The following is a 21,295-nucleotide window of genomic DNA, read 5'->3' on the forward strand; positions in this document are numbered from 1 at the left end:
AGCTGTGAAAGCTTGCTGTCACAGTGGCCAAAACTTTATTGCATTGAATTTTACACAGTAACAAAGTAAAACATTAAAATGTGTTTTATGTAATCCAAAATCTTCCAGAAGTAAAATGTTACTTATGTAATTCACACATTGATCTAGTCTCGTTCATCAACCACGTGTGCCTAGTAGTCTGACATGAGATTCATCCGTTTATAATGGTCTAGCGTTCCTGTAACAATTATGCTGAACCTTTAAGAATTAATTTTGATATAGTGTACTGGCCTGTTAAGGTCTGAACACTGTTGGTCCAAGACTCCTTTGAAAACTTCAAAGCGGTGATTCAGATCTTTTTGAGTGTGGATTTTATATTTAGTCCCAAATGCCCCATCGGTAGAGGATGTTCCATAGAAGACTCTGCCTATCCTAGAATGGACTAGCGCCATGGCACACATAACACAAGGCTCTCGAGTAACATACAAGTCGTACCCGGTGCAGATGTATGGCTCACCGCTCTCCTCTGCACTGTCCCCGTCCTGCACGACCCCACAGGTTGTCATGGTGGTGGCGCCCTGTTTTTGAGAGGGTGAGGAATACGGCAAAACAGACTGGCAGGCGGGGTACTTGTCATAGGTGTAGGCCCCACCCCCCTGCCCACGTGCCACAAGGTCAATGCAGACCATGATGGCGTGATGAAGTGGGTGACCGCCTTGCCGGCAGTCATGTCCCACAGCGAGGATCCTCTCTGCCTCTGGGTCAACGACCGCAGCCCCCACAGCCTCCATGCCACTCTCCTGCCCCGCTCTGGCTGCAGCCACAGCAGCCATCATGTACTCCTGCATCTTTGATTTCTGAGAGGAGGTGAACAGCTGGCCCCTCAGGGCCACAGTCACCTGTTTGTCCTCGTGAAAGGAGGTGGGCCAGTGTTTGCTGGCCTGCTCAAACTGCGGTCTGGTCAAAGGAGGGCATGCTGGTATCTTGACCAGGAAAGGGTCTCCTAGACCTTCACAGTTTAATCTACCGGAGGACGACAGATCAGATATGTGCAGCTCCTCACTGCGGTCAATGACTGGTGCATCACTGGCAAGGCATACAATGACCTCCAGAGGGTGAGGGCTGCCCTTATCCTTGCATGACCGTACTCTCTTGATGTGCTGAAGACCAGGTAATGGGTATACTTTGGCCAACTCCTTGATCAAACGAGAGGTTTCTTTCTTGTTGATGATGGGAGCTGCAAAGGCCTCGATTAGCTCAATGTCTTGTGACTGCTCGTTGGACAGCACAGGGTAAGCAACCCAGGAGTCGATGTCACACTCATATTCTTTTCTGCGTTTGAGTTGTGGCTCCATTTCAAAGCACCTCTGTTAAAAATCAGGACGAAACACAACTCGGATACAGACCAAATGTTTACAAGAAGATAAACGTTGGATGTAGTGGCGCAGAGATGTAAGGTTATTTCAGAGCATGCGAAAAAAAATACTGTCAGTGTATACTTAACATTACCGATTGATGAATTAAAATTACCTTGTTGACCAGCTTTGATTAGAAGTGTAAAACGTGACAGATTTCAGATACGTGGAGCTAGCTCTCCCTTTCCATTCATGCTTGTTGATGTCCGACTGCATATTATATCCCCCTGAAACGAAGGCTATCACTCTTCATAGCCACCCACAGTTTTGTTTCCTAGATTCATAAAATGTACTGATTTTAAATGAAAACAATCCCTTTGATATCGGAAAAACCTTTTAACATTTTCTTCATATTTCTCAAATCATAAAAATGAAACCATCTAACGCTAGATTAGTGTTATTTGTGGTTTCATGGAGGAGTTGTTTTCATGTGACACAAAGCTCCTCACAGGTAGAATAAGTACACGATCATCGCAGGTTAGGAGAATTGGGTTAAGGTTAATACAAAAGGTTAGGGTTAGCTTAAGTACATTGATTTGACAAAAGCTGGAGATCGTCTAGCCATGACCAAAGTACACGGGACGTCATTAGCTTCTATGAAGGGGCCCGGGTCCGGTCTAGAAGCACGTTTTCCACTGCTCCTACAGTTATGCTTTGGTACTACAGTTTAACTGGAGCCTGGCCCAGAAAAACCATTTCCATACACCGCCACATAGCGAAGTCAGACGTGAAAAATCCTCATAAGACACTTTAGTCATCACCTTTTGTGCACAAAACATCCATTGAATTATTCAAATAACTGTTGCTGAGGCCATTTTATTTTATCACTCACAGCTGAAGATAATGGCAGTGTCCGAGAGAACCAAAACGACTGAATGCGACTGCAGACTGATATACAAATCACCTTACATCATAAATAACTACTAATTTATTATTTGTATTATTATTGTGGTTTTGATCCTTTAACATTTTCTATTCATCCTATGTCTGATGTTTTTGGATGACATGATGACGTTGTTGCTCCCTGTGCGCACTGAATGCTAGTGCGCATGTGATGTTGGTCCATATAAACCGGATGCAACCCGATATAGACAGTCCATGAATTGACCTATGCGAACCAAAGTGAGTAAATGACCTTTTAAAAAAATACGTGGACGTCTTGGAAGTAATCTCCAGTTCTTTTTATACCTCAGTGGCTTCTATAGCCACTAAGTCAAATACCCCAGCCATTCTACAATTTCTCTTCTTAAAATTGAATTTTAACCTTAAACTTATGCCTAACCTTACATTAAAACCACAATTTGTGGCTATAGAAGCTAGTGGAAACCAGTACAAGTTTCAGAGACAGAAGAGGAAGCGAGACATACTGATTCACTCCCTTGTTTTTTTCTGTTTCTATGGGAAATTCTTATTTGGGCAAAAGACCGTATTCGGTCCTCTCTCCTCCATGACCCGGAAACCAGTAAGTGGTCAAGGAGTGTTTAATTTCATTAGTAGGCAAACGGAAGAGTGTTCTCCCCTCCTCCATATCCACGTTTGATCGAGGATACTTGTGTATCATACTGCGGAAGAGTTTTTAAATCTGCCACACCCACTTTGAATCAGCTTTTGTTTTGTCAGAGGAGAAAAACATGCACACGTTTAAAACAATAAGTAGCATTTGGCTTTTATCTATAAAATGTATTGCACAACTAACTTAATTTGTTTGAATCACTTTACACATTTATTTTGAAATCCACCCCTGTAAACGTCATTTGCCTAATGATGCGTGAGTGGAGAAGGACCATCTCATTTCAAACAAGCACATTTCCTTCCACGTTCACTCTCCTTGATTACCTTTGACCTTTTTCAAACGGGGGAGAGAGAGGACGGAGAGAAGACCCAGGAGACGAGGAAATCTAATTGATAAAAGGCCAATGGCCTTTTCTCATTTGGACCAAAGTCCGTGTTCCTCCAAAAACCTCTCCTCGTGACCCAGAAACCGGTATGTGGTCCCGGAGTGTCATTTCGTTAGTAGACAAATGGAAGACGCCCATCCCCTCCTCGATAGCCTCCTTTTGGCGAGGAAGCACAAGTATATCCTACCGGAGTCATTCATGGAAGAGTTTTGAAATCTACCACTGTTTTCTCGAAGGAGAAAAGCATGCTAACATTTAAAAACGTGTCCTTTTATATATAAAATGTATTGCACCACAACTATCTATATTTGTCTTTAGAAATGTATACATTTATTTTGTGATTCCACCATGTAAATGTAATTTACCTGATGATGCATGATTGGAGAATAGTTTCATTTCATTCAAGTGCATTTTTGTCCTCTCCTTGTAGCCTCTCAATTACCTTTGACCTATTTCAAAAGGAAGCCAGAGAGGATGCAGGAGTTTAAGCAAATCCAATTGAGAAAAGGCAAATTAAATAAGCATGCGTTTAGACTGGCATCCAAATTTGGATATTTTTTCCAATAATTGGTCTTTTGACCGATCACATCAGATCTTTTTCAGAGCTGATCAGATTGGTAAAAAAATTAAATATCAGAATTGGGCTTCCTGTCTAAATGTAGCCAAAGTAGACCAGACCCAACTGCTATTGCATTGGTGTCTATCGGAGTCACAGGAACTGACCATTGTTTTCCCTCAATGGTAAACGGCTTGAGTTCACAATCTTAAAGGTCATGCAAAAAACATTTCTCAGCATTGCAACTTCAGCTTTTGGGGCAACGGTATTGGTGTCAGACTTCAATAATCAAGTTTTTAATACAGTACCTTTCAAAAATAGTCATGGTAGCTGGTACCCACTGGGTACAGATGTCAATTCAACGTCTATTCCACGTTGGTTCAACATAATTGAATTGAAATGACGTGGAAATAACATTGATTCAACTAGTGTGTGTGTGTGTGTCCATTGGGTAGCTACACTGCTTCCATTTTTGCTGAGAGGAAGAGGTGAGGCGAGAGGCTCAACTCAGCCAAAAATCTGTCTTCTCCAGCAGGTGGCGTTGGGTTTCTGAATGGAGGTCAATGAGTGTCGAATTTGGTCAACAAAAAATGTATGGCTTATTTGCTACATCATTCTTTTTTAGCTTGAATAGTTTCGTAATGCTTAGGTTGTTACGAGTGTGCTGATATAAGTAGGACACGTGACATCCTGGTAACTTTGTGAAAAAACACTATCGGAGTTGTCTCGAGATGGCAATGCATATTCATGACATGAGGCTAGTAGCATAGCATCTCTCGCCATTGAATACAAGCAGTAGATGTCAACAACCCTCATTTGAATATTTAAAAATGTATTACAATAACGAGACCAATCCAAAGAGATAAATAGGCGGGAGTTTGACAGTCCACGTGCCACTGTGGACAACAACTCCCTTTGTCTCGGCGGAGAGACGAGTATCTTGTCAGTATTATCCATAATCTTAGATTTTGATGATTTGCTACGGATATGTATTTTGGCTAATGCAGTAACTTCTGTTTTAGTGAAAAAACTTTGCATTTAAAAATTCAGCTCCACAGGGCCCACCTATGTTTATACTCAAGCATTTATGGAAATGTGCTTTTAGAGTAGCAATGAGTTCCAGGCTTGTTCGTGGCAGTGACGAGACAGGTGCGGCTGTAGTGGATAAAAAAAGGCTTAATCCTTGGAGAATCTCTTCATTCACAAAAGAGGTGGGTATAATCTTGTATGATCTTGCCTGGACTTCAGCCTGAGCTTTGTAAAGCAACAGCAGAAGCACTTCATCCACCACATGGAGGCCCATGCCTTGATGGTCAGGATGCTCCAACCAGGGGTCTTCCCCTTCCTCTCCTGGCTCTGGCCCAAGGAATCAGCGACTTTCTTCTACTGGGTCAAACACTGGATGACGCTCCAGGGGACACTATAGACAAGGTCATGAGTCTACCTTTAAGAAAACACTTGTCAGAGGCCGGTGGGTTTTCTTGGCCTTGAATTTGTGACCTTTGTTCATTCAAAACACCCAAAGTGATCCACGATAAGTGGGGGTCAAGCGATACAGCTTCTGGCTTAAGATGGAGACAGGTTGACGTTTCTCTTCAAGCCACCAATGGGAGCAGAATATGACTGTAACTTATCCTTTGCTCTTCTGCAAAATCAGGTGACAATGTCAATACAGAAAAAAAGAGGAAGGTAATAAATAAGTCAAAGATATAATATGCATTAATATCATAACCTTTCCCTGGTCAACACATTGAATCAGGTCATTTAAATTAAGTGTGAAAAATGCATCAACTGTGTTTTTTTGTTTCATACAAGGTGTGGAGCAGGGGACTTTGTTGTATGTGTGAATGATATAGCTGCCGCTACACAGTGGCCTCTCACATTGCCAAGTGCACACATCGTGCCATTTTGTTCTGTAAGGCCTTCTGCCTTCCTGCAATCCAACCCTGGTGAGTGAATTCATCCCATAATTGGATAGTGGGTTCATAGCTCTCAAGATGATCTAATTCACCATATTGTACTGATGATCTCCTTTTGGACCAAAGGTATATTTCTACAAACACTCAAGTCTGTTTTCCTAAAGGTTTTGCTCTGTTAGGTGATGTCAGGAGGACTTGCCTGTAACCAGTACACCATAAAGGCTTTGAAGATGGTCACAGATGCCACTGAATTACATTTGCTTTGTCCTCCATCCAAGTTATGTAAAACGGAGTCATGATTGCATGGTATGTAGAAGAATATTTGTTATTTTGGATATGAAAATATGGCTTTGGAGTCCAAGGCATCCACCTACTCTTTATTTGATTTATTCCAGATTTATTTCAGGAATGGAATTGAGACTGAAGGAAGGAAAGGGCATCCTGTCCAACACTGACAACACATTTTTCTCACCATTTATGATTAAACGTTTGATATACTGTACATCCTAGCAGAAATGACTCCATACTATGTTATTGGGTGTTTTCATTTTGTTTTATTATTCAACCGACTTCCTATATATTAGACCATTAAGTCCCTCTTTCCCATTAATAATATGTCATATATTCATCTTGAACATAAATAGAATGGTTCTCTGAGTTCAGTCCCTGAGTCACAATATCACTACTTTAAGCTGGTTCCCAATCAGGCTAGATCCCAGACTGACCTCCAGGGTCACTGTCTTTGCTGAGGACGCTGGCTGTCTTCATCCAGCCTTAATGAATCCAGGGTGGGCTGTCCCCCACAGCCTAACCTTGGGGTTGGCCGTCCAGCTCCTCTGGCGTTGGAGCTGGAGCCGAGCTGGTCCGCCCAAAGTGACCTACAGACACCAACAGGCCATTAGTGCAGTTCGTCTTTTTGGACACACCTGATGTACATAGGCGTCAAAGCCAATCATGAAAAACATTGACATTTATCATGAAACAAATGTAGGGCATTTTTACTACATAACAAAATGTACCTTTTTATTGTTACACTGAGGAACAGGTGGGCCACCATTTATCTCCAAACAGTGTTGAAAAGGACAGAAATTATTGATGTTATCCCAACCAGAAATGTCTGAAAGCATTGACCCTCTGGCCGTTTGGGTTATTGGTTTGTCAATCCTAAAATTAGATGTACGAAACATGCATGCAAACACATGTACAGCACAGGAGGCTGCTGAGGGGAGAAAGGCTCATAATAATGGCCAGAACGGAACAAATGGAATGGCATCAAACACCTGGAAACCATGTGTTTGATACCATTCCACTGATTCTGCTCCAGTCATTACCACAAGCCTGTTCTCCCCAATTAAGATGCCACCAACCTCCTGTGATGTACAGTATGAACCAGGCGTCATGGTATATTATTAGCTTGTATACTGTGACCTGTTTCCAAGTCAATTCTGAAAGCCATGTTACTACTTTAGCACTGTAACAACAGTAATGGGCAAAATAGTCAAGTAATAACATGACAAACGGTTGCTCAAATCTCCCATTGATACCAATGTATGACTTCTGCAAACCTTTGAGTGAATGTACTGTTTCTCAACAAAAAGATTGAGCCTTGCTGAGGATGTACAGTTGAAGTCGGAAGTTTACATACACCTTAGCCAAATACATTTAAACTCAGTTTAAGTACATTTAAACTAAGTTTTTCGCAATTCCTGTCATTTAATCCTAGTAAAAATTCCCTGTCTTAGGTCAGTTAGGATCACCACTTTATTTTAAGAATGTGACATGTCAGAATAATAGTAGAGAAAATGATTTTTTCTGCTTGTATTTCTTCATCACATTCCCAGTGGGTCAGAAGTTTACATACACTCAATTTGTATTTGTTAGCATTGCCATTAAATTGGGTCAAATGTTTCAGGTAGCCTTCCACAAGCTTCCCACAATAAGTTGGGTCAATTTTGGCCCATTCCTCCTGACAGAGCTGGTGTAACTGAGTCAGGTTTATAGGCCTCCTTGCTCACACACACTTTTTCAGTTCTGCCCACAAATTCTCTATAGGATTGAGGTCAGGGTTTTGTGATGGCTACTCCAATACCTTGACTTTGTTGTCCTTAAGCCATTTTGCCACAACTTTGGAAGTATGCTTGGGGTCATTGTCATTTGGAAGATCCATTTGTGACCAAGCTTTAACTTCCTGACTGATGTTTTAAGATGTTGCTTCAATACGTCCACATCATTTTCATACCTTATGATGCCATCTATTTTGTGAAGTGCACTAGTCCCTCCTGCAGCAAAGCACCCCCACAGCATGATGCTGTCACCCCCGTGCTTCACGGTTGGAATGGTGTTCTCTGGCTTGCAAGCCTCCCCCTTTTTCTTCCAAACATAACAATGGTCATTATGGCAATACAGTGAATTATGAGTGAAATAATCTGTCTGTAAATAATTGTTGCAAAAATGACTTGTGTCATGCACAAGTAGATGTCCTAAATGACTTGCCAAAACTAAAGTTTGTTTACAAGAAATTTGTGGAGTGGTTGAAAAACGAGTTTTAATGACTCCAACCTAAGTGTATGTAAACTTTCGACTTCAACTGTACGTACCAATACACAGGATGCCCAGGGCTCGTATAACACTGAGGAGGGTTCTCTTAGTTGTCCGGGACACCCGTAGTAGACGAACCAGTGGTGGAACTCTGTTTTCTTTACACATCCCGTCCAGGTGGCTCAGATTGCGCTATAACTGCCTGGCAGCCTGAAACACAATACTATTTGGTTACACTTTACCAACATGAATCGTAGGTAAATCTTGACTTGAATTATTTCATAAGGGCTACGTAAGGGCCCTCTCTGACCTGACCATATCTAACACCTCCACACAACATTTGACAATTGGTGGCAGTTGTGGGATGTGAGTGATGCCTTTGTTGCATATCGGCCAGCAGTGGTGACCGTCAGTGTGAAGATGACAGGATGAGGGCATAAGTTGATGCCAGCTGTCAGCTCATGAAACTGTCAAGGAAAATATGATCAGGGTAAGCTAGTTCGCTAGTGTAATGCCTTGCCAATTACCTGACCCTAATAACAATGGGTTAGCATAGTGTAAAGTTAGTCGCTAGGCCAATAAGATGACATCACCTGTCATGACTGTTCTGTCATTACTAGGATGGCGTTATGTAGAACTTGTGTAAGAGGGTTCAAGTAAAGTGTTACCTATAATTCAAGCTGTACATTAAAAGGTGTAATATGTAACTTTTTGGACAACCTGACCAGATTCACATAGAAATGTAAGTTACCATTTCCACATCGTTAACCTCATTTTGTTTCTAATTAACAGAACAACAGACATTTATTGTGAAAAAGAAGGCTGGAATGAAAGAACCATCTGTTGTCTTGTCTGGACAGCTACTATTTCAGATGCTGCTGTACAGATTCTCTGTAGACATGTGTGTGACAGACAGAGGACCTGAGGGAAGACTAGAGGCTGTTGCCATGTTACAGGAAAAAAAACAGGAACACATCTATTCAGGGAGTCAGAAGAAAGCATTCGGAAACACAACAAAACAGTGAACACCCATCCCATTTCAATTGATACCCCAGTTCTTCCTAATCAACTTTAGGATATTGAAACATTTGTAACAGGCTGTATTGTTTAGGATTGTGCTCCTCTTTTCAACGTAGATATTCCTGACTACATGCCTTCCTGTGCTCTGGCTGGGGGTGATGAGTCTAGCAGAGGAAAGCCGTCTGTGGCCAGGAGGTGGCTTGACTTGCGGTGACAGAGGCAGGCCTCGCTCCAGCGCAAATCTCAGGGTGCATGTCCACAGTACAGTCAATCATTAATCTGCATCACCTGTCAACGGCACATGGAAGTAATGTTGTTTTACGACGCTCTGTGTTTTGTTTCATCGATCCCTAGAGAGGGCATCCCCCTGAGCAAATTAAATGTTGTCTGGAAAAGCTTGACGTTAGCTTGTTAACAAGCCAACTCTGTCCATGAACTGATGAGTGTCATTTAACCTTTGCTTTGCCGGGGAGTCCTCTTTTAAGAAAGATGACCTTGGTGTAAGAGACTTATTTTGCGTGAAAATCCTGGCAAGTCTAGTGGGGTGGCATTTGAAACAAAAGTGTTAGAATTGGAGTTTAATGAATGTACCGACATATTGCACCCTGTCGCGAGGAGGAGAGGATGAGCTCCAGGATGAAGTTGTAGCCGATGTGCTCTGCCATTTCATAGTGTGTCCTACCAAGGTCCACAGAGAGACGGCACCCTGCTACCTCACCTCCACCTGGAACACCTGGGTCACATTTAGTAGGGAGAAAACGTTTTGAAACAAATTAAAACAGGGAGGTACTACCTGAATTTCTATCATAATAATAGATTTTCATTTTCTGTGGCAAAACTGTTTGATACTGTGTGCCCTACTGAACTCAAACCTGAACACTGCCGAGGGGACACAACTTAAAGTATATGCTCAAGTGCTACCAGAGTGTTAATAAATACATGATATGTTAATTTGGGCATGGCTACCTGCCTACAATATCCACCGTAGAGTGCATAGGTTACAAGCCCATAGTAAGTCAATAGAGCTAACTGTCTAGCTACTATTGTTAGCTAGCCACAAATAATTGTTAGCTAGCTACCCACAAATAATTGACATCTACCTTGGATAACATTGGTTTTAGGTCATTTTTGCCTGTTATACTATCTGGTTAGCTACATTATTACGATTCACATATAGCTAGCTGATAGGAATGAAATAAAACATTTGCTTTGTGTATATGTTGTTTCATCTCTACTGTCATTGTCCTGGCTAGAAGAAGGAAGGTTCAGTGAATGGGTAAGTCAATAGGGCTAACTGGCTAGCCACAAATAATTATTAGCTAGGGGGTTGCCTGTTTTGCATGTTATTTTGACATTAATATATGTCAAATATAATTTTGTACCCACGAATAATTGACATCTACTGTACCTTGCTTAACATTAGTTTTAGGTCATTTTTGCTTGTTTAAGTAGCTAGCTGGCTAGCTAGATTACAGTGATTCACATATATCTAGCTGATAATTATGAAGTAAAACAATTGCTTGTTTCATTTCTATTGTTGCCATTGTCCTAGCTGGAAGACGTTTCAGTGAATGGGCAGATGCAGCGTGAGGTACAAGTGCTTCTCAAATGTAAGGTTTTATGCGTTCTCCACACTCTTGTCCTCTCTTGAACGTACTCAAGAGAGCGTCCTCTGAGAATGCACTTGGAGCATGAGAGTGTGAAGCACAGTAGTATGCATATTGAGAAACATCCCATCACTCATCATTCAGGGCAGGTCTTTTTTTGGGGGTGGGGGGGGGGGGTTGTTGCCTGTTTTGCATGTTATTTTGACATTAATATGTGTCACATATCATTTTGTAAACAATATAATATAACAATATAATTTTGTAAACAATATAAAAATAATCATTGAGTTAATAAAGCCACATACAAACATGGTCTTTTTTTTGCTTTCTTGAGTAATGCAGCTCCAAAATGCAGCTGTTTCAGCCCAGCTCAGTGCTTTCTGTGGTGGTTGAGCAGCCAGCGGAAAATACAGAGTGCAGGGGTTGGTAATGTTCTCTAGTTGCGCTGTCATTGGGTAATGTTTTCTAGTTGTGCCGGGATTGGCTCAGTGTTCTGTCACTCATGGGGACACTACGTCACCGCCAAATCTAAGGGTAGAGCTCGAAAATTCAAGCCCCTTGGGTGCTGCCATAGAGTTACATTAGAAGTACCCATCCAAGAAGGCTCAAGGTCATTGGCCACAGATAAAATTGTCAAATCACGTTATATCTACAGTAGCTTTGATTGGACTGATCATGTCAACATCATACTTTCAAAATCTTAGCTAGCAGTCATCATCATGAATCAAGTCTACAATCTACTGGCTAATGCTTTTTAATCCTTGTCATATGAAGAGAAATAATGAAGATAAATTATAGATAAAATGTATCGGTACTGTCGTGTCTTTGGCTATGCCGGATTAAGTCATATGACATGCTATTGTATAAAATCATTTCTCTGTAATTAATATTACCTGATTAAGCTACTCAGGTAAATAATTAACTAGAAAGTCGGGGCACCACGAAAGAATGTTTATAAAGCTGTTATCTTCCAAATAAACTCTTAAAGACCTGGTAATCTTTTACGTCAGTAGCAGTCAATATTTAATCCTCACCTTATTTAGTCTCATCTGAAAGTTGTACATTTTTGGTTATCTTCACGAACCCTGGCTAACAAGTTAAATCAGCAATACAAAATTTGGTTTATTTATTTACTAAATACCTAACTAATCACACAGAATGACATATACACAGAATGGATCACACATTGATTCCAAATTATGTCAAAGAAAACATCCCTGGTGGACGGAGCCGACATGACGGCTGGTTACACAAAGTAAAGGGGGTTGGGTTTGAGTGAAAGAGCAGGAAGACTGAGTAACAAAGGGAGAAGCTATGCTATCGTAAATACAGTATCTTATGTATTCTAAATTACTGCCCATTTGAAAAAGGAAACTGCAATAAATATTTACTCTGAGCTGCGCTTCGATCGGTTGGGGAGGCAGGGTAGCCTAGTGGTTGGAGTGTTGGACTCGTAACCAAAAGGTTGCAAGTTGAAATCCCTGAGCTGACAAGGTACAAATCTGTCATTCTGCCCCAAAAAGGCAGTTAACCCACTGTTCCTAGGCTGTCATTGAAAATAAGAATTTGTTCTTAACTGACTTGCCTAGTAAAATAAATACATAGGAGGCTGGGTTGTCCTTTGAAGAATGTCTGATGGTAGAATGGATACTTGGTAGTACCGTCGTCTTGCGGTAGAAGAGATACTCTGTCTGTCCTCTCCTAGCCCACGTCTACAGTTGCTGTGCTAATGTGACGGCTAGGAGGTATCACTTATTTAGTGAATAAGAGTTTAAAGTTCATACCAAGTTGCCATGTTATATGCTCATGCTATATTCTGGCTGCTATAGTCGAAATTCATCCTTCCGGCGTGTAGGTCGTCACCTTCACATTGAAATTCGATGCTAATTTCGTTAGGTTCTCTAAGGTTGTCCTTTCAACGTGGGGACCTCACGGGAAGTTACATTTTCGTAACAGGGCTTATATAGTAGGGGTGAGAAGGGCGTGTTTCATAGTTTATAACCAATGTCTGTTCACATGGGCAGGGCCACTGAGTTGAGTATCATTTAGTACCAACGCATATTTTCAGCTGGTTGGATTACCGAAATATGGTTCTGTTCCCCTACCCTTTTGATGTTCCCAGACTCTCTCTCAACGTTAACAAAGGGATTTTCAATAGTCACATCGGTAGAGTAGAGAGAGGAAAAAGGGGAAAGGTATTTATGGGGGTCATAAACCTCCCCCCTCAGGCCAACGTCATGACAGTACTCAGTGGCCATTGGACATAAACATTACATTACAAATTACTTCTGCCACTCAAAACAACTGGAAACTCAGAACTGGGAAATCTGACTTCAGTGAGTTCAAGACAACTGGGAACTCGGAATTCAATGGTCATCCAACTCGGTATTGCAAATCGGGAATTTGGGCCTCTTTCTAGAGCTCCGATGTCATCATGATTTGACCTTGTTTTTTTCCAGAGTTCCCAGTCATCTTGAAAGCACCCATCAATCCAGAGAATGCCAGACTTTGCTCACGAAGGACCGCTGCACCACCTTCCTGTTCAAGTGAACACAGCAAGGTGAGTCCAAAAATGTATTGTATAATGCTTCATAAATTATGTAATATACCAGGGAGATATGTATACAGTAGCTAATAAAGTAATACTAAGTGTATGTTGCGCATTAAGCTGATTTTAGCCCATGTGCCTCACCCTAATAATTTGGTCCCTTTTCCCCCCTCTTAATTTCACTTACCGTTCTGACTTGGTGGCGCACATGTAGCCTATAGCCTGTTTTAGAGAAATGTAATCATTGAATATTGTAAGAGCTTTCATTGTCTGCTCATATGCACCTTTTATTTATCCCACGGTTCTGACTTGGTGTACAGGGAGAATAGTGTAAGAGCTGTTGTGGAAATTAAGTACTGAGAGAGACTTGGTCATTTCTTCAAACAATCATCTTTATTTAATATCGATTAATTATTGCAATAATGAGACTGTTAGCCCATCAGTCTTGACTGACCGAATCATACAGACAATGCACAGTTTATATTGCTAATAACCAGAATGCTGGTGCCCCCCAATCCATATAGATTGGGGGGCACCATAAGCCACTTTGGCCTCATCCTGAATTTATCTGCCCCTGGTGTTATCTTAACCCCTGACCCTGGCCTAATTTCCAAGGCCAGGATGTCTAAGTACCATTGAGGCCTTTGTTCTACTCCTCTCTATCCCAGTTACAACCACCCCACATCCTGTCACTGGAATGCCAGCTGTAGGTTTTATTACCAGGAAGCTAGAGTGGACACCATAAAACTCAGCACTAGCAGGACAGAAATATCTCACTGTTTAGGTGAATAATTGTTACATATCCAACAAATAACGTGAATACATAATTTTTCTGTCACAGAACGGCTCATGCTCTGAATTCTGTCGCTGTACATTTAAAAAATGCTGAACAAATAGTTATATTGGCTACATCCGTCCTAGCTCGCTCATTAATGTCTTAATCAAAATTACGGATTGCCTCATCCGCTCGTCGTCCCTTATGCTATAGTTTGTACATCTCAATTGTCAATAGAAACCACATTTGTTTAAGCAAGTCAGCCATGTTTTTTTGAAAGGAAGTAAATGAGGCTGAATGAACTGTTTCGCTGCCAGACAAGGCTCCGCTGATAGCCAGGTGTAGCAGTGGTAAGGTGTTGGGACAGCTTTATGTAGGCCCTAACCGTTTGTGGGCACCGTTTGTCACAGTTATAGTGCAATTAATGTATTGTTTAATGTTGTGTAGTGGCTTTGCTGGCATGCATTAAAAAAAAAGTTTGTTTTCCCACCAAGATTTAAATGCTAAAATGGAAACCAATGATTTTACTTGATCAGGTCCTACCTTTAAGAGTCGTAGGAGGTGCATGGAAGCCGACTTCTTCAGAGAAGTGGGCCTGTATGGCAGTGTTGTGATCGGCAATGGCCTCCAGTTGTCCCAGAGCCAGCTCAGCCAGAGCCGCGCACCCCTCCTCCTGCAACAACTCTGGAGACACACGGCCAGAGAGCCAACGCTGTCATCATCATCATCATCATCATCATCATGTTCTTTATCAACATCATCATATTTCTCAAGATTTAACAATGTACCTGATTTGACGGTCAGGAACTCCACAAGCTGTGAAATCCCCCCAGCCAGAGCCACATCCACCAGGTTGCCGGGGCTATGGACACATAAGGACTTGATGCACCACACGGTGTTCACCAGAACATCCTGTATGTCAGAGCCCAGGAGCCTCACCAATGGAGCCACCCACCCTAGATACACACATGGACCGTCACACACACAAAGGAATGGTCAAACACGCAAACACACACACAAGACATTGGTTAAACAGTACAAACCTGCTGGGCTATGAGAGACTGGTACTGGTCGCTGTTCCTGGCTGCCAAGGAGATTGGCCAGCACAGGCATGGCACTGTAGCGCATCAGGGTCCTCATTTATCAAGGTTTAGAGTATTTTTTTGTGCACATGCACCTTTGATAAACGAGGCCCCAGGGCCTCAAACACAAGCGTCTTCTCAAATGTGACACCACCAAGGCAGCAGCCATACACTGCAGTGGTGGCCTTGCGCTACGCGTCAGCTCCAGCAGGGCCAGGATCCCTCCTGAATAGGGTTGCAAAGCTACCAATAATTTACCAAAGTCATCGGAATCTATATTAATTTTGGTAATATATACTTGAATAACTTTACTTTTTTTTATATATCTGTGGTCATATTGTCCTTGAGTTTCTAGTAGATAAACCATATGGTTCAAGAGAAAAATGGGCTAATTAATGAAAAAAGCATCTAAATCAACAATGGCACAATTTTCAATTACCTATGCAACTCGTCCAACTGACTTTTTTCACAATTGTCACCAGTTTGACACCAAAACATTAACAAAAACATTAACAAAAAATATTGACATAGAAAAATATGTTAAAGAAAAAAGGATACTCATATTAAACACCAATGGTATTCACAACATAGATGGTTTATATTTAGGATAATGTTTTACAGCTTTGTAATTTTATTTTTTTATCATCTAATTAAATTATTTCATGTTACACCTGACAGAGGGCCAGAGATAATTACAGACACCTGTGATAATCTGAAGTACCCAAAAGGGCCACTAGATGTCTTGTGATATATTTTGGGAGTTTACTAATAATTTCCAATAATATACCCTCCCTTTGCAACCCTACTCCTGAAGTATAGGAAAGCTACTTTAGGGTCTGTCGATATTTATATTCTATTGCAGACTTAGTTTACCTTTAATGCTCATTACATGTTCCCTTGTGGCTAAAACACTCTGTGGCTAAGGTACGAATACAGTGCCTTCAGAAAGTACTCACACCCCTTGACTTTTTCCACATTTTGTTGTGTTTCAGCCCGAATTAAACAATTATTAAATGTAAATGTTGTGTCACTGATCTACTACACACAATACCCCATAATATAAAAAGGGAAATTCTGTTTTTAGAGATTTTTTTTACAAATTAATAAAAATAATGAAATGTCTTGAGTCAATAAGTAGATAAGTATTTTCAGTGGCTTGCGACAGCTCACTCGTACATTTTAAGTGAATCCAAACCTCACTTTTGTTTCCTCAGAGACTTCCTCTAGCTGACGACTTCCGACGTCAAACTTCAATCCCACCGTGTAGGTGGAAATACTCATCTGACTTGTACGGGAAATGTTTACAGGCGAATGCAGGTCCTAAGAGCAATGGCGTTAAATCCGCTCTGGAACTAAAGCTGCTCGTTATCTCACGCATCCCGTTGTATCGTGACAGATCTACGGTACCATTTATGTTTACGTAGTCTGTCCACGAGAGATGATGTACACTTAAACCTTTACAACTTTGCATCAATCACACATTACTTGTTTGAAGCATATTTCCATCTGGATAACATTTGTGAATGATTTATTACATGTAATAATATTACATTATTACCTATAGGCCTACATGTAGACAACTTTTTTTAAGAACAAAATCTGTCTTTGCTCCCATAGAGACACAGAAGCATGGTATTTTTGAGGTGAATGAAGACCTTCAGGTGCTCTATATGAAGGAGAAACCCCTTCCCTCTGAGACAAAATCTAGAAGAGCAGTAAGTGCATTCTAACACTTTACTGTCCCTCCCTACAATATAACCAACTCCCTAGCTATGACTTGTTTTGCTTCGGGATGGTTTATAATTGCAACATTAAAAAGACAGAAGTCACAAATAAAAAACCTTTGGCTAATGTTATAAGGGATCAAACTAGGATCGAGTAATCTATTTGCTGATAAGAACAAACCGCATTTTACTTGATAAATAACCCTCCTAATTTTCTACAGTGTGTACATATTCATCTGTATGGAATATGGCCACCCTCATTATTAAGTTGTTTTGCAGTGTCCTTGATTCTACTTGTTTTCCAAGAAAAGCCTTTATTGGAGGATGCTTTTCTTGATGGAAAGAAGGTAAACAGTTTGTAATTTCCTTAATTTGTGCTGGTAATCAATTTATAACTTGATGGATCTGAAACCTTTTTGTCAAGGCTCATTTCAAGGTACTATTTAAGATTGATCGTCAACATTCACGGCTGTAAAAACAATGCATTCTCTAAGAACACATTTTCCTTTTCCATCTACAGAAAGCCTGTCTATATTCATCAGATTTCTGTCCGTTTTGATGTGGGAAACCTTCCTTCCTACGTTTAATGTGACTGGTACTTCAGAGAAGATCTTCAAGATGTGAAGTCTTACACAATGTAGCTTACTCAGATGCATGTGTGAGATTGACAATGTGAAGAAAACAGCAACTTTGAATATCACAAAAACATACCAAGAGTAAATGTATTCAAATGAATTAAAACATGTCTGTTGATACTGTGGCTCACTGTGACCCGAATTAAAAGCATGACTTAGTTGGCTTATGTAAATAAAGTGAAAAAAGATAACATTCCTGATTAAGTGTTCTGCTGACCTAAGTTGTGAGGAGTCTCTTGCACTTGTCTGACGCCTTCCCGTGGCTGTTTTCCATCTTTGCGATGTGGGAACCAAACTGCATGGCTCTCTTAAGGAGTAGAGCAGAGGCCCCCAGGCCCAGCTACTTGGCAGCCAGACTCAGTAGCAGTTTCTCCCGACAAATCTGCCTTCTCGGACATTGGCAGGGCATTCAGGAAACATACCACATCCTCGTCCAAATAGGGAAGCCTATACAAAACCAACAAATAAATATAGCAAGTGCGCTTGCTTCAGTTCCTGAATGGCAATGCTAATAGAGCTAAAAAAAAATGTACCTTTTAGTTTAACTCTTTCCTTGAGTAAATCAAGTGCATTGAAATGACTTAGGAACTGTGCCCACTTTGGAGAGGTGTGTGTCCACTTGGAGACACCAGTTAGTCCTCTCACTCAAACCCTTGTAAATGTTTTGTCTCATGTTGCATCTATCCAACATTTTCCAGTAATAGTCTTAAAGTTACTGAATGTATCCAGAGTATTTTCCGATTTCGTTATCAACAAACGTGGCGAAAAGCACAGTAAATTGAAAAATGCACATACAATCAACAGTGTAATGTTTGGATTCAGATTTGTCAGGTGAACGGCTGTGTACTCACCTTTGGTCTAATCATTTTCCCATTATCTATAAACTATTCCCTTTCAATTGCTATGATGGTTATGCATATGTTTTTCATATTTCTTCTGTAAGAAACATTTAAATGTAACCCTATCCATATAGGCCAATTCCCACAAGTGTAAAGGGTTAAACAAAAACTCTTTCTCTGAGCAATTATATTAGTATAAAATAATATTAATTCCCTTTTTAACCCTAACCCTATAGGTGAATCGGTGCCATTATTTTTGATCAAAATCAAATCAAATGTATTTATAAAGCCCTTCTTACATCAGCTGATATCTCAAAGTGCTGTACAGAAAACCAGCCTAAAACCCCAAACAGCAAGCAATGCAGGTGTAGAAGCACGGTGGCTAGGAAAAACTCCCTAGAAAGGCCAGAACCTAGGAAGAAACCTAGAGAGGAACCAGGCTATGAGGGGTGGCCAGTCCTCTTCTGGCTGTGCCGGGTGGAGATTATAACAAAAGATGGCCAAGATGTTCAAATGTTCATAGTAGACCAGCAGGGTCAAATTATAATAATCACAGTGGTTGTCGAGGGTGCAACACGTCAGCACCTCAGGAGTAAATGTCAGTTGGCTTTCATAGCCGATCATTCAGAGTATCTCTACCGCTCCTGCTGTCTCTAGAGAGTTGAAAACAGCTGGTCTGGGACAGGTAGCACGTCCGGTGAACAGGTCAGGTTCCATAGCCGCAGGCAGAACAGTTGAAACTGGAGCAGCAGCACGGCCAGGTGGACTGGGGACAGCAAGGAGTCATCAGGCCAGGTAGTCCTGAGGCATGGTCCTAGGGCTCAGGTCCTCCAAGAGAGAGAAAGAAAGAAAAAATTAGAGAGAGCATACTTAAATTCACACAGGACACCGGATAAGACAGGAGAAATAGTCCAGATATAACAGAGTGACCCTAACCCCCCAACACATAAACTACTGCAGCATAAATACTGGAGGCTGAGACAGGAGGGGTCGGGAGACACTGTGGCCCTGTCCGACGATACCCCCGGACAGGGCCAAACAGGCAGGATATAACCCCACCCACTTTGCCAAAGCACAGCCCCTACACCACTAGAGGGATATCTTCAACACCAACTTACCATCCTGAGACAAGGCCGAGTATAGCCCACAAAGATCTCCGCCACGGCACTACCCAGGGGGGGACGCCAACCCAGACAGGAAGATCACGTCAGTGACTCAACCCACTCAAGTGACGCACCCCTCCTAGGGACGACATGGAAGAGCACCAGTAAGCCAGTGACTCAGCCCCTGTAATAGGGTTAGAGGCAGAGAATCCAAGTGGAGAGAGGGGAACCGGCCAGGCAGAGACAGCAAGGGCAGTTCGTTGCTCCAGTGCCTTTCCATTCACCTTCACAGTCCTGGGCCAGACTACACTCAATCATAGGACCTACTGAAGAGATGAGTCTTCTATAAAGACTTAAAAGTTGATACCAAGTCTGCGTCTCTCACATGGGTAGGCAGACCATTCCATAAAAATGGAGCTCTATAGGAGAAAGCCCTGCCTCCAGCTGTTTGCTTAGAAATTCTAGGGACAGTTAGGAGGCCTGCGTCTTGTGACCATAGCGTACGTGTAGGTATGTACGGCAGGACCAAATCGGAAAGATAGGTAGGAGCAAGCCCATGTAATGCTTTGTAGGTTAGCAGTAAAACCTGGAGTAATATGATCATTTCTTTTGGTTCTATTCAAAATTCTAGCAGTTTATTTAGTGCTTTATCCGGGTAGCCGGAAAGTAAAGCATTGCAGTAGTCTAATCTAGAAGTGACAAAAGCATGGATTAATTTTTCTGCATAATTTTTGGACAGAAAGTTTCTGATTTTTGCAATGTTACGTAGATGGAAAAAAGCTGTCCTTGAAACAGTCTTGATATGTTCGTCAAAAGAGAGATCAGGGTCCAGAGTAACGCCGAGGTCCTTCACAGTTTTATTTGAGACGACTGTATAACCATCAAGATGAATTGCCAGATTCAACAGAAGATCTCTTTGTTTCTTGGGACCTAGAACAAGCATCTCTGTTTTGTCCGAGTTTAAAAGTAGAACATTTGCAGCCCTCCACTTCCTTATGTCTGAAACACAGGCTTCCTGTGAGGGCAATTTTGGGGCTTCACCATGTTTCATCGAAATGTACAGCTGTGTGTCATCCGCATAGCAGTGAAAGTTAACATTATGTTTCCGAATGATATCACCAAGAGGTAAAATAAATAGTGAAAACAATAGTGGTCCTAAAACGGAACCTTGAGGAATAGTGGCCCTAAAACAGAACCTTGAGGAACACCACTAAGAACCTTGGCGTGATCCTGGACAACACCCTGTCGTTCTCCACTAACATCAAGGCGGTGACCCGATCCTGTAGGTTCATGCTCTACAACATTCGCAGAGTACGACCCTGCCTCACACAGGAAGCGACGCAGGTCCTAATCCAGGCACTTGTCATCTCCCGTCTGGATTACTGCAACTCGCTGTTGGCTGGGCTCCCTGCCTGTGCCATTAAACCCCTACAACTCATCCAGAACGCCGCAGCCCGTCTGGTGTTCAACCTTCCTAAGTTCTCTCACGTCACCCCGCTCCTCCGCTCTCTCCACTGGCTTCCAGTTGAAGCTCGCATCCGCTACAAGACCATGGTGCTTGCCTACGGAGCTGTGAGGGAACGGCACCTCCGTACCTTCAGGCTCTGATCAGGCCCTACACCCAAACAAGGGCACTGCGTTCATCCACCTCTGGCCT

The 21,295-nt window shown here is 41.8% G+C and overlaps 1 protein-coding gene and 3 long non-coding RNA genes across 6 annotated transcripts; 2 read left to right on the plus strand and 2 right to left on the minus strand.

The window, feature by feature from the left end:
- Positions 1-12: 12 nt before the first annotated feature.
- On the minus strand, positions 13-1,717 carry LOC115160659 (probable inactive tRNA-specific adenosine deaminase-like protein 3). Its single transcript, XM_029710899.1, has 2 exons — positions 1,510-1,717; positions 13-1,346 (listed from the first exon to the last, which is right to left on the minus strand). Exon 2 carries the CDS (start codon positions 1,332-1,334, stop codon positions 240-242), a length of 1,095 nt encoding a protein of 364 aa, XP_029566759.1. The 5' UTR covers positions 1,335-1,346; positions 1,510-1,717; the 3' UTR covers positions 13-239.
- A 3,457-nt stretch (positions 1,718-5,174) lies between these two features.
- LOC115160661 (uncharacterized) lies at positions 5,175-6,279 on the plus strand. Of its 3 annotated transcripts, none has more exons than XR_003869099.1 (3): positions 5,175-5,797; positions 5,932-6,073; positions 6,163-6,279. It is a non-coding gene; the product is annotated as an uncharacterized LOC115160661 (long non-coding RNA). The 3 variants fall into 3 exon arrangements; XR_003869100.1 differs by having other exon boundaries at positions 5,947-6,073; XR_003869098.1 differs by having other exon boundaries at positions 5,180-6,073.
- Positions 6,280-14,802: 8,523 nt separating this feature from the next.
- Positions 14,803-16,608, minus strand: LOC115161503 (uncharacterized). The gene is made up of 3 exons (XR_003869272.1): positions 16,538-16,608; positions 15,044-15,211; positions 14,803-14,939 (listed from the first exon to the last, which is right to left on the minus strand). It is a non-coding gene; the product is annotated as an uncharacterized LOC115161503 (long non-coding RNA).
- A 12-nt stretch (positions 16,609-16,620) lies between these two features.
- Positions 16,621-17,889, plus strand: LOC115161502 (uncharacterized). The gene is made up of 4 exons (XR_003869271.1): positions 16,621-16,740; positions 16,955-17,052; positions 17,341-17,408; positions 17,582-17,889. It is a non-coding gene; the product is annotated as an uncharacterized LOC115161502 (long non-coding RNA).
- The last annotated feature ends 3,406 nt before the right edge of the window (positions 17,890-21,295 follow it).

Source organism: Salmo trutta, chromosome 24 (assembly GCF_901001165.1).
Source record: "Salmo trutta chromosome 24, fSalTru1.1, whole genome shotgun sequence".
Taxonomy (NCBI): domain Eukaryota; kingdom Metazoa; phylum Chordata; class Actinopteri; order Salmoniformes; family Salmonidae; genus Salmo; species Salmo trutta.

Bases quoted from the DNA above. Each gene is read 5' to 3' on its own strand.
- LOC115160659 (XM_029710899.1), bottom strand. From the start codon at position 1,334: ATGGAGCCACAACTCAAACGCAGAAAAGAATATGAGTGTGACATCGAC.